This window comes from Saimiri boliviensis, chromosome 1 (assembly GCF_048565385.1).
Source record: "Saimiri boliviensis isolate mSaiBol1 chromosome 1, mSaiBol1.pri, whole genome shotgun sequence".
Classification (NCBI taxonomy): Eukaryota; Metazoa; Chordata; class Mammalia; order Primates; family Cebidae; genus Saimiri; species Saimiri boliviensis.
This window is the reverse complement of record NC_133449.1, coordinates 229,408,741-229,425,717: the sequence shown is the minus strand read 5'-3', so window position 1 is coordinate 229,425,717 and position 16,977 is coordinate 229,408,741. Positions and strand designations below refer to the sequence as shown.

Below are 16,977 nucleotides of genomic sequence, written 5' to 3'. Positions count from 1 at the left end.
GAACTTCTGAGCTGGTAATATAGCTCTTAAAGGTAAAATATTTAATTAAATTTGGATAGAGAATATGTACTTATGGTACAAATTAAAAAGATACAAAAGAGAATACAGTGGAAATTAAGTCTCCTTTCTACCTATACTTTACCTACCCAATTCTCTTCCCCAAAAGCAATTACTGTTACCTGATTTATGTTGATTCTTTGAGATAGTCTGTGCACATACAAACATCTATAGTTTTTCAACAAATGGTACATACTATATATGGTTTATCACTTTGCTTTTCTTGCCTAAAAATATGCGTTGGTGAGCATCCCATATCAACACATATGAAACTACTTCAACTTAAAAAAACAATTTTAGGCCAGGTGCGACGGCTCATGTCTATAATCCCAGCCCTTTGGGAAGCTGAGGTGGGTGGATCTCATGAGGTCAGGAGTTGGAGACCAGTCTGGCCGACATGGTAAAACCCTGTCTCTACTGAAAAAAATAAATAAATAAATACAAAAATTAGCCAGGTGTGGTGGCAAGCACCTGTAATCCCTGCTACTTGGGAGGCTGACACAGGAGAATTGCTTGAACTTGGGAGGCAGAGGTTGCAGTGAGCCGAGATTGTGCTACTGCACTCCAGCCTGGGCGACAAGAGTGAAACTTCATCTTAATAAATAAGTAAACAAAAATTTTTTTAAAAAATTTATTGTATTGTTTTAAGAATATAATTTAGGCCGGGTGCAGTGGCTCATGCCTGTAATTCCAGCACTTTGGGAGGCTGAGGCAGGTGAATCACAAGGTCAGGAGTTCAAGACCAGCCTGTCCAAGATAGTGAAACCCTGTCTCTACTAAAAATACAAAAATTAGCTGCACATGGTGGCAGGCACTTGTAATCCCAGCTACTCAGGAGGCTGAGGCAGGAGAATCTCTTGAAGCTGGGGGGCAGAAGTTGCAATGAGCTGAGATCACGCCACTGCACTCCAGCCTGGGTGACAGAGTGAGACTCTGTCTTAAAAACCAAAAAAAGGAATATAACTGATTTACCAATTGAGAGCCATTTAAGTTGTTTTGATTCTCTTGCCATTGCAAACAATGCTGCAGTAAAAACCTTGTGATTATATCATTTCACACGTGTGCAAATGTATTTGTAAATTAAATTATTAGAAGTAGAATAACTGGTCAAAAAGTATGTACATTGTGAATTTTGGTAGATATTACTGAACTGTCTCTATAGAGGTTGTAGCTGTTTATATGACTTCAACTAGCAGTGTATGAGTGCTTGGTTCTTCACACCCTTGCCTAAACATGGCATGGTAAAACTTTCCATCTTTTGACAATTTGTAGAAAATGAAATCTTATTTTAGTTTGACTATACATTTCTTTTATTAGGTTGAACATCTTTTCATATGACTCAGAGCCATGTACAGTACTTTCTTTTCTATAAACTGTTCATTTCCTATCAATATTTTTTCTCTTGGATTGTGATATTTTTTCTTTAGGTTTGTAGAAGCTTTTTTCTTTTTAAGGAAGTTAGCTTTCCTACTAAGATATAAGTTGCAAATCTTTAAAGTTTTTTCTGTGCTTATTTTTTATGACAATTTAGTTGAATTTATTAATCTATTTTGAAGATAGCTTTTAACTTGGGTAGCATATTTTAAAATGCCCTCTCTGTGTGTGTGTGTGTGTGTGTGTGTGTGTGTGTGTGTATTCACTCATGTTTTTTGTAGTAGACAGTAGAGTAATTTTGTTTTTTAAAACTAGGTGTTTTATCATCTGGAATTTATCTCAGTAGACTGTGTGAAGTAGGAAATCCTACCTTTTTTTTTTTCTTCTTTTAGTATGGCTACCTAGGTGTCCCAACAGGAAAGCCCATCATTTTCCCTTTCCTATCTGAAATGTTTCCATTATTATATACCAAGCCAATATGTTTGGCTCTATTCCTGACCTTTATAATCTGTCTATTGATCCATCTGTTTATGCCCCAGGACCATACTGGTTTTATTATTATAGCTTTATAATTTAGAATTCCTGGTAAATTAGGTTGCCCCTTACTGATATTTTTTTCTATTTGCTAGTTTATATTTTATATGATCTTTAGAATCAGGATGCATAGCCTCCTCCATCAGCCTGCCCCTGACAATTTGCTATTTTTAGAGATCATGTTAAATTTATAGATTAACTTAGGGAGAATTGAAATTGTTATGATATTGCATTTTCCTGTCCAAGAACTGTTGTGCCAAGAACTGTTGTGCCTTTCCCTTTACTCAAGTCTTTTGTGTATTTCCCTCAATAGCAACTTTAAAAATGTTCTTTATATAGATCTTGTATCTTTATATATATTTTATGTCTGTCACCTTTCTAAATAAGAGTTTTCATTCTATCTCCTATCTAGTTGTTATTTGTATATGAAGGCTTTTGATTTCTCGTATCAGTTTTATATCTACCAATCTTACTGAATTCTCTTATTACGTAAGAGTTTTTCAGCTGATTTTCTTCGGTTCTCTAGATTAACGGTTCCATCATCTGCAAATGGCAATAATTTTACCTCCTACCTCCCAATTTTTTTAACCTCATATTCTCTCTGACTTAACAGGAATGCTTTTAATATCCCCTTAAGCATTATGTCCCCGATTATTTTTCACTTCGTAAAAATCCTTTTCAATTCCTACCAGGAATGATTCTCGCCCCACTGTCCATCTTAGTCGCTTCACACTTTCCAGTCACACCTTGCAGAAACCCAAAAATAAAAGGGCCCAAGCTAGCAAGGCCATCCTCACAGTCACCAGCTCTGGGGGCTTCCACTCACTTGCCTCTGAAAAAGACCGACCATCTCTCATTTGCAGGGCAGCCCAAGGCCTTCTGAGGAGACAGTGAGTCTCCTCTAAGTCATTTCTCTCTGCTTTATAGCAGTGGAGCTACCAAGGGTGAGATGAGCAGGTTGAGAGGCCCCTGAAGCCCTGCTGGGCACAGCACTCTGTGATAAGTTCCACTTCCCGCTTGAGCTCATCCTCCACCAGCAATCAACTGCGTGGCTTCTGCTCAGAGGCGCTAGGTGCTGTGCTGTTCACTGCCCTCGCGTGTCTGGAACCTCCGCACATAAAGCCATCTCTTTCCATTGCACTATGGCACTTATAGAGAGAATCCCATACTTTGGGCCCAAAATGAAACCATTTGAGTCAAATTTCAAATTGTCTTTCAAATTTATTATTGGCTGTAGACTTCCAATTATAGTCACGTAGTCATATTATTTACTGGTATAAAAATCCCTTCTTAACTAAGCACCAACAAACTATTGTGGCTTCATTTGCTATCTGACCACTCACCTTAGTTTGGGTATTCTGTGAACTTGAATTCTACCGCAAACTATGCAATGCTTGTTATAACTCATATGGACTTAGTTGCAATGATGACAAATTTTTGTTTCTAAAATGTAAAAAGATTATAATCTCTCGAAGAGTGCTCCTCTTTAGATCTCAAATTCCAAAGTTTTCATTTGGCTAAAAAGCGGGGACAGCTGACATGAAAACTTTGGTGACATCTGAGTGGAGTCAGAGTAAGTAGACAAGGAAGTGAACCATTTGTTCTAAACTTTTTTGCTTTCTTCTTGGCGCTTGGGCATATGATGGCAACTCGTAAACAATAAAACACCACCACATTTCATGTTACTTTTGTTCGGATGCCTGCTGCTTTTATTTCACAGATTCAGTGAGCACATTGTGCATATTTGTCAAATCTGCCTGACCTGTATCATGCACTAAAAGCAGGACGGATCCCATATTTTGACTTCAGTATCATGTAAACCTTTATTCTTCAAATGAGCAATGAGACAGAGCATGCAGTTGACTATATAGGTGGAATTTCCTCCTTGACAGACTTCATACATCTTAAGGGCAAACACTTACCTTAAAAAACAATATCCTTGGTATTTCACAACTGTGTTGTTGTAAAATGAAGCCAGTGTGTTCTCTTTGTCTCTAAAGCTAAACTATCCCCACCAATCCTTGTTACATTCCCCTTTCCCACCCTCACCTCCTCAAGAAGCCCTCAGAATAAAAGGCAGAGACAGGGCTTGGGCACATGATAACTGATCAATACATATTTATTTAGAGAGCGAATGAAGTCTGAAATTCAGTTCAGGCTGAGGTATGTCTTAGTGAGACAATAATTTTGTTGCTAATTATAATTAATGTTCATTTAAAACATTTATTCAGTCATCAATTCCAATAAATAAGCAATACATCTACCCCAGAATAATATTCTAGATATTAGTCAGAAATTACATTCTCAATCATAGGACATAGTTTTTCATTAATTCACTGAAGCCTAATTAGTTGTCAGTGGACATGGGGCTCAATGTCATTGATCCAGTCTGAGTGCATTTAAGGACAGTCCTCTCCTGAGGGCCTGGTCAGGTGATCAGTTCTAAAATAACAACCAATATGATGCGAGGAGTGTGCACTGACCTTTTCCAGACATGGGCACTGAACAGCAGTAACACAAGCAGGTCCAGGGTGCTTCCCATCCCTCTGCCTTCTGAGGAGCACAACATGAGTTTTGTCCTTTTAGACATGGAGTCAGGGTGGGGTCGTTATTCTGTACAAATGTTCCGCTTTTAAGACGTTTGAGATTAGTTTGTTTTCTGGGTTAAGAACACTTTTTCCTTTTACGGGTTTTCCATGTGTTGCTCTCTAAGATGGGTATTAGGAAGTGAAATAAGTCAGCAAAAGTAGAAATAGCCTGGAAAAAAAAAATTCATCTGTAGATGAACAGTGACCACTCTTGGATTCTGATGTTTTTGTGGTATATTCACTAATAACAAAACAAAAACAAACAAAGAAAAACCCCTTCCCTTCTGAGAATGAGCATGAAGGCTATTGTACTATTCTATTCATTAACAATTATTATATCTCCCAGGAGCAGGACTCTGGCTCTCCAGCACCCAGGTTAGGAACTTCATTAGCAAGGAATCTAACTTGCAGCTCTCTCCTACTCTCCAAATGGAAATTTAAAGAAAGAGCCTTGCCTGCTTTTTTTTTTTTTTTTTTTTTTTTTTTTCCTAATTAATGCTCTAGGCTATGATATCAAACAGATTAAAGAGAATGGGAAAGAAGCACAAAACGATTCCAGCTTGTTGGCAGCTTTGGAGAGCTCCATCTTCAAATCCAGCAAGTCCATCTGTATTAAGTGGTGGGGCTGTTACAGTGTACTCACCAAGCCCACTGCCAATTAGATACCACTATCAGCATTTTTCTTTTAATTTAAATAGGCAATTTAGGAACAGCAACTTTGAGGATTTTTTTTTCAATTAGAATTCTCTTTTCTTGCCAGGATCGACTTTGCTTTACAATATATTGTCTTCTTTAAATATCTTCGGTTTCTATTAACTTCGGTGGCTTTACCGTGATGATCATGTAAAAAAATCATCGTAGATCAGTTTAATATCATCTTAATCCAAAAGTGCCCTCTCAGCCAACAATTGATCAAGAAAATGATATATTCTTGGAGATTCACCAACCACAAAAGTAATCTGTTTTCTGAATTTTTTTAAGTGTCTGGTTCTATTCCAAAGAGCATTCTGGAAGGCACATAATAGAAATTATTTGATAAAGTAATCTTAGTGGACAGTGGCCATTTTGTAGGACCTGGCTTGCTAATCCAGTGGCATAAAAGAGAAAGAAAATAAGTTGTTTGTTGCTAATAAAAGATGTTCATTCACTACCAAATTGAAATATGAGTCATTTAGCACATGGCATTGTATTTAAAATTATTATTTTCTTCCTATATTTAGATCTTTTTCTGGAATCAAAGGACTCCAGCTGAAAGTTAACCTGCAACCCAATGATAATTACTTTTTCTATGTGAGAGCCATCAATGCATTTGGGACAAGTGAACAAAGTGAGGCTGCTCTCATCTCCACCAGAGGTACTTTCTCCTTTGCATACAGTGAGCTATTTCCAAGCGATTCCTTCCCTTTCACCACTCAGAGAAGATGTCCTAGAGGGCAACTTTATAAACTCCAAACCTACTGTCAGTGCTAGTTTTTTGTCATGAGAACCCAAGGTTGGTCAAAGGTCAAGATATTTCTTTTGTTTTTCTGCTTTACGGGTTCTCAACCCTGGCTACCTATTAGCAATCAGTCAGGGTGCTTACAAATTACTGATGCCCTGGCTCCACTCCTTAAGATCCTGAGGTAATTGATCTAGAGTTGGGCTCAAACATTTATGTTTTTAGAAATCTACCCAGATGATCTTTTTTGTTTGTTTGTTTGTTTTGAGACAGAGTCTCACTCTCTCTCCCAGGCTGGAGTGAAGCGGCACAATCTCGGCTCACTACAACCTCCGCCTCCTGGTTTTAAGTAATTCTCATGCCTCAGCCTCCCGAGTAGCTGGAATTACAGGCATGTTCACCATGTCTGGCTAATTTTTTTTTTTTTTTTTTTTTTTAGTAGAGATGGGTTTTTTGCCATGTTGGCCAGGCTAGGCTCAAACTCCTGACCTCAGGTGATCCCCTGCTTTGGCCTCCCAAAGTTCTGGGATTACAGGTATGAGCCACTGCACCTGGCCTCTGCAGATGATTTTTATTGGACTCACAATGTGCTATACTTTGTGGGCATGGTGTGTGGATATGTGTGGTAGGTTGGGGATATTCTTTGACCTCTGTGCACAAGTTACCAGTCTTGTTCTGTTAATTGTTGAAGCCTGGCACATAGTTTGTGATAGTTAATGTTTGTTGAATGAATGACCAAAAGAGTAATTTATGGAAGTGATAAAACTATGCAATGACATTTTTGGGAAAACACCTAGATGATGCCAGCAAAAAAAATGTGTCTCTTTTGTGCAAGGAAGTGGAGAATGGGAAGATGACCATTTTATTATCTTATCCTAGACCCAGAGCTGGCACAATGTTGAGGGGGCACAGGTGATCTGCTTCCCCAGCAAGGTCCTGTGCTTGTACCTCATTTGTGATATAGTCAGGGCCAGCCTGATGTTTATGAAGAGAAGACATGAGGGCTGCCTTCCCAGAAGTGTTCCCACAGTTCCAATATGGTGCCTGTCCTTCCATTGTTAGAATCTCTCCTGTAGGTTATACCGGTGCATTCCCAAATTGTAATATGCACACAGATTTCCTGAGGATCTTGTTAAAATACAGATTGGAAGTCAGGAGGGCGGGGGTGGGTCTGAGAGTGTGAATTTCTAACTAGTTTCCAGGTGATGTAGATGCTGCTAGTGCAAGGAGCACCCTTTGCACAGCAGCTGAGTGCTCATAGAGGGTACACCCTGATGACATGCCTGCAGCACTAGGTAGAGGTAACCAGCCACCGGCATCCACGAAGACCTTATCATGAGTGAAGTTTTCAGTGTGGATCTGAAGACACTGCGTGGGGGATTTTGCTGTTAGGGGAAAGAGAGTCTAGGGTCTGAAATGTGGGGCTTAGCCTAGGGACAGCACTGGTCCACATGGCTGTTTTAATCCTATTTTCTCACCTGCAATAGGAACCAGGTTTCTCTTGTTGAGAGAAACAGCTCATCCTGCTCTGCATATTTCCTCAAGTGGGACGGTGATCAGCTTTGCTGAGAGGAGACGGCTGACGGAGTAAGTAGAAGAAAGCACAAGCGGGCTGATGGCCCAGCAGTAGGGTCTTGGTTTTAGGGTGTGTCGCCTCAGGGTGGCCTCCGTGAGCATATTCATGGTGCAGTGAACATGCCCGGACGTGGTCTCAAATATCAGTGTTCACATATCCACACTGCTTGGCTGTGGTTCCCTACTGAGGGATAGATAGTTCATCACTTGGAGCAAGTGTCAATATTTTTATTGGAAATATAGGCACAGATGGTTTTGTTTAAAACATTGGCTATTTTAAGGTATGATCTCTGGTTCAGTGGAGAAAAAAAGGGTTCAGTAATTATTTGATTATTTTTCTATAGCAAACCAGATATTGCATCAACTCTCTTAGAAAGGTATAGAAGAGGCTGGGCACAGTGGTTCACGCCTGTAATCCCAGCACTTTGGGAGGCCAAGGTGGGCAGATCATTTGAGATCAGGAGTTCGAGACCAGCCTGGCTAACATGGTGAAACCCCATCTCTACTAAAAATACAAAAATTAACCAGGTATGGTGGTGCAGGCCTGTAATTCTCATCTACTTGGGTGGCTGAGGTAGCAGAATCACTTGAACCTGGGAGGTGGAGGTTGCAGTGAGCCCAGATTATGCCACTGCACTCCAGCCAGGGAGCGAGACAATGTCTCAAAAAAAAAAAAAAGGCATAGAAGAGAAGGACATTTTATTGAGTTTCTAGTTTCTGGCCACAAAATCTTGCCCCCATAGTAGCTCCCACAAAAGGAAGCATCAAAGAAAAGAAGAGGCAAAAGCAGAGGACAGGGTGGGGAAAACTGCCCTGCGATTTGCCTGCAAGCTCTAGGGGTTATAGTGCAGATCAAAATGGTAAAATTGGAGAAGGTATGTGAAACTCTTGCAAACTGCAACCCACGTGAAGCACAGGCTGCAGATGCTGCTGACGTGCCCTGGCACCGGTGGCTGGCAGGTGCTCCCAAGAAAGCACTGAGCCAGCCAGCAGTGACTTGCACTGTTTCCCTGTCACATTGCTACTTGCCTCTCTGTGGCCCAGCTTGGGTGTTACCTGCTCCTGGCTCTGGCCAAGGCTTCTCTGGACCCTGGCACCCTTTGATCTTATCTGTATAAAAGTACAGATAACTTGTGGGGCCGTTTGTCAGCCACTTCATCATCATCATCCTGGAGCAGCAGCCCCGCCCTCTGCATCTTGGAATCCCTCAAATCCAGCATGGGGCCTGGCACATTGCAGGTGCTAAAAATATACAAATGAGTGAGTTCAGGGAAAAAAAGAGATTTGAGAAATAGATTGGGCTTTTCTGCCTTTTGGATTCCTCAAAACATCAAAAAGAAATGAAATAGAGTAGAGGAGGGTAAGAGTTCACAGATAATAACTGATGATAACTGTAATGTGTTTTATAGAATTTTATTTATTATTAACCTGAAAATTAGCTCATAAATATCAGGATGCTGGGCTTTGGTCCAGAGTGAGGGCTTGTCAGTAGCCACCTCTCTGAAATGAGGTTGTTAGGTAAAGACATGAAAAGTGAAATACATTCCCTTGCATTAATCATTTTCTCATCTGTTAGAGGGGAGAGGGAGAGGTTGCTGACTGAATATTAACGCTGCTTAAATTAAAAATGCTTCCTTGCTGTCTCAGCCATTTCCAAGCAAAATTGAGCAATTCATGCAAACAAGGTCACCCATCAGCAGCTGAAAGTGCTTTGGTTCATTTCACTGCGGTGCTTGTAAAAATAGCTAAGGTGAGACAAAAAGAAACCTTTAACCAGCCTCTTAGGGGCATCCACTGCAGTTCAGCAAGGCCGGAGTCTTGCAGGCTGTTGACCATTAATCATACCTGGTTAATTCCATTGCTCTGGCCAGCTCTACTAGCTACCTTGTCACTTAAGAGCAGCACCTCATTTGGTGGCTGTGTCCAGTAAGGTCGGAAGGCACTAGAACTTATGGTTAAGGTTTTGGAGATTTCTTTTTTGCAAGTTTTGGAAGAAAGCTATGCAAATTATGTTTCCTACCTGCTTCCCTTGTATTTATGAAGAGAAGTCGCCTTAAAGGCAGAGACTGCGGCTTTTCTTTTTGTCCTACTATTATTGTAGGTATTTCCTGATTCCCAGCTTTTTGAGTTGCAGCAGGCTGGGTGTGGTGGCTCATGCCTGTAATCCCAACACTTTGGGAGGCCGAGGTGGGCAAATCACCTGAGGTTGGGAGTTTGAGACCAGCCTGACCAACATGGATAAACCCCGTCTCTACTAAGAGTGCAAAAAAAATTAGCCAGGTATGGTGGCACATGCCTGTAGTCCTGGCTACTCGGGAGGCTGAGGCAGGCAAATCACTTGAACCCGGGAGGCGGAGGTTGTGGTGAGCCGACATCACGCCATTGCACTCCAGCCTGGGCAATAACAGCAAAACTCCGTCTCAGAAAAAAAAAAAAAAAAAAAAAAAAGATGCAGTGTACAACGTGCATGTTGTATGTATGTGACAGTGGAAATATGTCAAATTCCTGCTGAGAGTCTAGAGAGTGCTGTGGTGATCTGGTTAAGGTTAGGGATACGATGAACAAAGGGTATCTTTAGTTAAATTCCAGCACTTTCCAAGGGCAGACCTGCTTAAACTGTGTGAGTTTGTGAATGAATGTTCGTGCTCATGAGATACAGGCCGGTGATTCCTGCACTAAGCATACTCTGATTGACTTTGCCGACAGAATCCCATCAGTGCTGGGTGAGGAGCTGCCTTCCTGCGGCCAGCATTACTGGGAAACCACAGTCACAGACTGCCCAGCATATCGACTCGGCATCTGCTCCAGCTCGGCCATGCGGGCAGGTACCCTGGGACAAGGGGAAACCTCATGGTACATGCACTGCTCTGAGCCACAGAGGTAAGCTGGAGCTCAGGCCTTCCCCTCTTCATCAAAATGTTATGCTTGGGTATCCAGGCAGGGATCTCTGAGGGACCTGATAAATAGCACCCACTTCCATTCCCAACTTCTGAGCCAACGAAGAAAGAAAACAAGAGCCAAGGCCGGGCACGGTGGCTCAAGCCTGTAATCCCAGAACTGTGAGAGGCTGAGACAGGTGGATCACAAGGTCAGAAGTTCGAGACCAGCCTGGCCAACATGGCGAAATCCTGTCTCTACTAAAGATATAAAAATTAGCGGGGCGTGGCGGCACACACCTATAATCCCAGCTACTTGGGAGGCTGAGGCAGGAGAAGCACTTGAACCTGGTAGGCAGAGGTTGCAGTGAGCTGAGATTGTGCCACTGCAGTCCAGCCTGGGCAACAGAGCGAGACTCAGTCTCAAAAAAAAAGAAAGAAAGAAAACAAAACAAGAGTCAAGTATGTGGAGACGAAAGTCTAATTACTGAGGAAGCTGATTGTAGAGTGTGTAAATCATACCTGAGGGCAAGAGGGTTTCTAATATTAACCCCTATTATGAGGCAGACTTACCCAACCTGAGCCCAGGCCAGGCCAGCTTCCTAGCTCTGCAAGGCAGAGTTGGTCCCTGGAGAAGCAGAGTAGGTGCGTCTCTCTGGTAGCTGTGAGTAAGAGACAGGGAAGAGGGAGGGGCTGCTGGGCTCAGCATTGCAGTTTTTCCTTCTAAACTCACCACGGGGTGGAGGGAGACTACAAGGGTAACGCTATCAGGAGTCCCCTCCAGGAAGAAGGAATCAACAGGAGTGAGGAAGAAGTGGATCTCCAACACCTCCCTCCACATTGGTCCATATCAGAGGTTGGCAACCTGTAGCCTGTAGGCCACATGTAACCTGCTGCCTGTCTGTGTAAATAGATTTGTGCAAACACAGTCATGCTCATTTGTTTATGTACTGTATTGCACTACAATGGTGGAGCTGACTGATGGCTGCCAAATCCTAAGATATTTACATCTGTGCCTTTACAGAAAAAGTTTGCCAATCTCTTTTCTATATTACCCATGTTGTTTGGTTGGTTGATGTGAAAAAGTCATTAGCCTGTGTTAGTCTCAGAGCGATTAGGCAGGCATATTATGATCTGAATACGCTCGCAGAATGGTCTAATAGAAAGAAGGCGGGACTAGGAGCCAGAAATCCAATTTTAGTTCTGGCTCCATCCTTGATTAGCCTCCTATTCGTTGTTTGCCATAAGTGGGTTAACCCTTTGAGCATACCTTATTGCTTCATCTCGCTCAGCAGGGGACTGTAAAGCCTAGCTCTCTACCTTTTGGGGTTGTGAGGATCACATGAAACTAGGTACAGGGAAGAGCTCAGGAACGGTGAAGTATCATAGAAATGTGAGGCATTATTCAAATGTAATGCTTTAAAAAGAAGCCTTCAGTGCTTGCAAGTTCCCAGAAAAGGCCCACAGATTGGGATTTTGCATATCTCTGGCTGCATATTTCTCCCTGCATCCTGCTTGACAGTTTGATTCTGAGATGGTTCCTAAGAGCACCATCTCCAAGCAGTGCTTAGTCACATTTCATCAAGTCAGAGCAATTATGATTCATTGATATTCAGTGCTATGCAGTGCTTAAGGACCCAGCCCCTGCCCAGAGTTTGAAATCACTCAAACTCAGGGTTTACAGTTAGTAGATTCAGAGCTGTAACTACCTATTAATTTTGTGAAAATGTCCTTACACCCTCAAATCTAAAAAAAAAAAAAAAAAAAAAACCCACACTAAGGACTAACCTCCAATAACAAATTCCTAGACTCTAGAAAACAGAATTGTACATTTTGTCAACAAGTTCCACCGACAGCCTTGGTCTTTGGCTCTTTCAGGCTGGGAGTGGGTGCCATAGATTCTGGGAGAAAGAATGTGTCCTTTTGTGTGGTCTCAGCACAGAGAGGCGGGGCCCAGGGCCCTCTTGTCATGCTTCCAGGGCTTCACATGGGGGCATCCTGCCCTCCTGGGACTCTTGAGAACGCTCCTGTGGCAGCCCCTCCTGTCTTCTACTTTTTCTGGTTTAATGAATTGAAATCAACCTATATTATTCTTGATTCTACTCACAGAATCTGGGCTTTCAGATGTCACAATTGGGAAGGAGGTGTGAAGATTGTCTCAGGAGAGTCTGCTGGTTTCCTTCCTGTCCATTCCTAAACTTGCCATGTTAGCTCAAGGCTTCCACACCTCCTCTGCAGTTTCAGCAGCAGCCACCCAGTCTGCACCCTCACTTCTTGTCTCTACCCACTCACAACTGGGAAATAGTTCTAAAACATCATTTTCATCATGTCCCTGATTTTTCTGCTCAAAGACCTACAAACAGATATCTAAGTGGTGTCAGAACTTGAGTGGGACCACCTGCAGGACACAGTGAAGAGGGGGAGCCAGAAAGAATGTGGCCAGGCTGGGGGCAAGGAGCCCTGGTGGGAGTTACCACCAGTGTCCAAAGGGGTCTGGGCTGAGTGTGGGCTAGAGGTGGGATTCAAGGGAGTGGGGGTCCTCAGTCCACTGGGGGAAGGGGAGGCAATTCCAAGATCATGCAGGTGATCAGAGCCAGGCTTCTGGATGATTCTTGTTTGAACAGAAACCAGTCAGGTCTCTGTTTAAAGCCATGCAGGGAGTCAGGCCCCATGCAGACAGGCTTGGTTTCAGGCCAGAGCTGAGGTTAGTGGGAGAATGCTGTGCTCGGCCAGAAGTGGAGACAGAAGCAGGGCTGGTCAGGTTCTGCGTCCTGCAGAACTGGTGGAGACAAGGATTCAGGGAATGCCTTCCCCACTTGTCCTCCAGGGTAGGGACTGGCTCGAGGAATGACCAGCGCTGGGCCTGCAGGGACCAGGGACCTTCCAATCAGGGAGGAGAAATGGCTCATTTAGTCATTCAGAATCCTCTGGACCAGCGTTATGCAATACAACATTCTGCAATAAGAGAAAAATGGTACCACACGTGGTTAGTAAACACTTGAAGTGTGGCCAGTAGGACTGAAAAAAACTGCATTTTAAGTTTTGGTCAACGTTAATTTTAATGGAAGTAGCCACATATGTTTAGTGGCTCCGGTATGAGACGGGGCAGGACTAGGGCCTGGCCCCTGACTTACTTATCCATGTACCATCCTAAAAGTCACCCCGTGTCCTGTCCAAACCCAACAGGCCAATGGTGACTTTCTCTGCCACACACAGGCTTTTTCGGCTACCTCCCCATCACGGCTACTGCCCTTACTAAGTGGATTTTTCTCTTTCTTTTTCATCTATTCAAGTCCTAACTGTTCTTTCTGGCTGACTGTGAGCCCATGAGCTCCCAAAGCCTCCTGCAAGAGCCCAGCTCAAACTGCCAGTCTCCATCGTTGCTACCTGAAACGTTTAGTCTGTCCTGCAGGTTCCAGATGTCGTAGTGTTCCGGCGTCTCTCTCATTAGCAAGGCATTGAAAAGGCCCTTTATCAACTCAAAAGTTGCACTTACCTCCCCACCACCATCAGCCTCTGCCCTTCCACGTGAGCTGCTTTCTGCAATGAAGGTGCCAACTTGCCATTCCCTAAATACTCGCACTTGAGCTTCTGGGCCTTAAGACAGAGGTTGCAAGTCTTAAAGATCCTCAGCCCTCCCTGCCAGACCCGTCACTTACTCAGATTCTTAGGCCCAAACCACCCTGGTATTGCTGTGCTCCCACCCCTCCAGCCTACACATCCCTAGATCTTTCTCTCATCTCTTTTTCTTCCATCTCTCATTCCATCCCTTCCCTTACTTTTGGGGCCCCGTTCTCAGTTTCTAAGACTACTAGGAGAAAACCCCAAAGTGGTGTTATCTTTTTGCATAGAGCAATTTAGTTTTTCTGGTCAGCAATTTCTGCTTCCCAGCCTGGCCTTGAACCTTTCCCTTCACAACCAAAACAGGTTCATTAAATGTGTTCAGTCAACACTTTAAGATCTGTGCTCTGACAGCCGTTCTCAGGCCTGGTCCAAGTTTCAAATGTGGGCAGTTTTTCCTTCCTGCTCCACATAATGTGGAATCCCAGAGGGCCAGGACGGTACTTCGTGTCCTTCACATCCCTCAGAACACCTGGGAAAGTGCTGGATACACAGATATGCGCAAGGAATAGTTGTTGAATTGAGTTTGTCCGAATTAAAGAGAGGAATCCAAGGCAGCCCCACTCGCAGCAAGGCTGCGGAAAACCTTGAGAAAACGTAAAGGAAAGTTGGTTTGGGGAAGGGGGAGTGGGAACAAAGGTTGAAGTTGGCAAAAATAATGAAATGTTTCTGAAACTTCATAAAGGCCCTTATGTAAGTTACCTATAAATTTTTAAAACTGTAAAATTAATACATTGTATGGAAGGCAAGCCTGCGGTACTTTTAAAAATACATGGCAGCCTCAAAGGAGTTTTATTCAAAAGAATGACACACCATGAATGCAGTAGTTAAAACATGTGGGCAGCTGGGAAAGAATTAGAATGTGGAGCAAAATCACAAAGGAGGTATATGTTGGTTATTCTGGGACTGCCTCCTAATGCAGAAGGAGCAAAATTATTAAACACGCTCATCTGTTGGGATGAGCTCTGCATTTCAGCATCCAGAAGAGATCTAATGAAAGTAGTGGGGACAGCATTATCGCAACTCCTTATTGTGAAGTGGAGTTAATAACTGAAAAATTGGTTATTCCTAAGTGACTTTCGCAACTCCTTATTGTGAAGTGGAGTTAATAACTGAAAAATTGGTTATTCCTAAGTGACTTTCCTTATCAAGTCCTTTGAGATTTCCAGTTTTACATTTCCCATTCTCTTTCATTTCAGATACACATTTTTCTACAGTGGCATCATGAGCGACGTTCACGTTACTGAGCGTCCAGCCAGAGTAGGCATCCTGCTGGACTACAACAACCAGAGACTTGTCTTCATCAACGCGGAGAGTGGCCAGTTGCTCTTCGTCATCAGGCACAGGTTTAATGAGGGCGTCCACCCTGCCTTTGCCCTGGAGAAACCTGGAAAATGTACTTTGCACCTGGGGATAGAGCCCCCGGATTCTCTAAGGCACAAGTGATCCTTGGCTTTCAGAATTTGCAAGAGCAGCGATTTAAATTTCAGGGGGTCTGCTGTTCATTCCTTTGGGTGCTATACATTATTCCAAAAGTCTCCCACACATTTGCACTAATGATGGCTGCACGCATAGCAATCAGCACTTGAGCGAAATCAACAAGAAAACCTTGACTTTACAGAGCAGAGTGTGAGTAAAGAGAATGAAAACAACAGCCTTCACTCTGGTTTATATGTGTTTGAGTTCTTTCCTAAATTAAAAGGTCTACACTTAAGTTGGGACCCAAAAGAGAAAAGTGGACTTCCATCTGTTTTATTGGTAAAGGAAATCTTCTGATGGACAGGTGGGAGAGAAGGAAGGTTGTGCTGGTAAGACATCTCCTCTGACAAAGGGACATGGACACTTTCCACAAAATGTCACCTTGCTGCACCAAAGGATGATGAAAGCTGATCATTAGAGAAAGTGTTTTAGCTGATTTAAATTTGTAATGAACTCTTTTGTAATAATGTATGTAGAACATGAGTCTCTCTTCTTTGAAAGTGTAAATGTAGAAAAGTGCTAGATATTAGAAATTTCCATTTTGTTAAATAAATGGTTAGAATCTATAAAATCAATCATGTTGTATGAACTTATTCCCTGTAACTTACTAGTCTGGCATCTCTGGAGCAGGACAAACTGCAGAGTAAAACTCATCACACTTCAGTGGGGTGCACTACTGTTGATTTTCCGGTGAGAATCGCATACATATACACACACTTTCATCACTCTCAGACCATAGATATAGTCAATGAACAGAAACTGGGAATCTTTTTACTAAAATTAAGTGGTCATTTTAAGATATTGAATCCCTCAAAATCTTTCTAAAATATGTGTGCAAAGTGGATACATCTAGAATGTATATTGAGATGATTGTGCTTGTTTTCTGTAATGTAAATGTGTTGATCATACTTGTGGTTTTTAAGAAACACTTTAAAACATTAAGTCAGATTTTTTCTTTCTTTATTTTTTTTCTTTTTCTTCTCTCTTTTTCTTTTTCTTTTTTTTTTTTTTTTTTGAGATGGAGCCTTGATCTGTCACCCAGGCTGGAGTGCAGGGCCACCATCTTGCCTCACTGCAACTTCTACCTCCCAGGTTCAAGCAATTCTCATGCCTCAGCCTCCTGAGTAGCTGGGACTACAGGCGTGTGCCACCACGCCTGGCTAATTTTTCTATTTTCTTCTTTAGTAGACACAGGTGTTCACCATATTGGCCAGAATGGTCTTGAACTCCTGACCTCAGCTGATCCGCCTGCCTCGGACTCCCAAAGTGCGGGGATTACAGGCATGAGCTACTACGCCCAGCCCGGATGTTTTCTTGAATTGAGAAATAATATCCTTCTTTCTGAATGTATTCTAAAATCTCTTGTTTGATAGCTAGAAAATCCGAACTGGATCTGGAACTGCCTTACTAGAGCCCGTGGAAGCCATCACCGCCC

The 16,977-nt window shown here is 42.6% G+C and overlaps 1 protein-coding gene across 1 annotated transcript in view; it reads left to right on the top strand.

Annotated features, from left to right (window-relative positions):
• The window catches only part of CMYA5 (cardiomyopathy associated 5), a 104,530-nt gene extending 88,413 nt beyond the window's left edge, over positions 1-16,117 (top strand). The window contains exons 10-13 of the mRNA XM_074384321.1: positions 5,774-5,907; positions 7,479-7,578; positions 10,273-10,446; positions 15,263-16,117. Of these exons, the coding sequence (XP_074240422.1) occupies positions 5,774-5,907; positions 7,479-7,578; positions 10,273-10,446; positions 15,263-15,509 (655 nt within the window). The 3' untranslated portion in view covers positions 15,510-16,117. The remainder of the gene's footprint in view (positions 1-5,773; positions 5,908-7,478; positions 7,579-10,272; positions 10,447-15,262) is intronic.
• Positions 16,118-16,977: the final 860 nt, after the last annotated feature.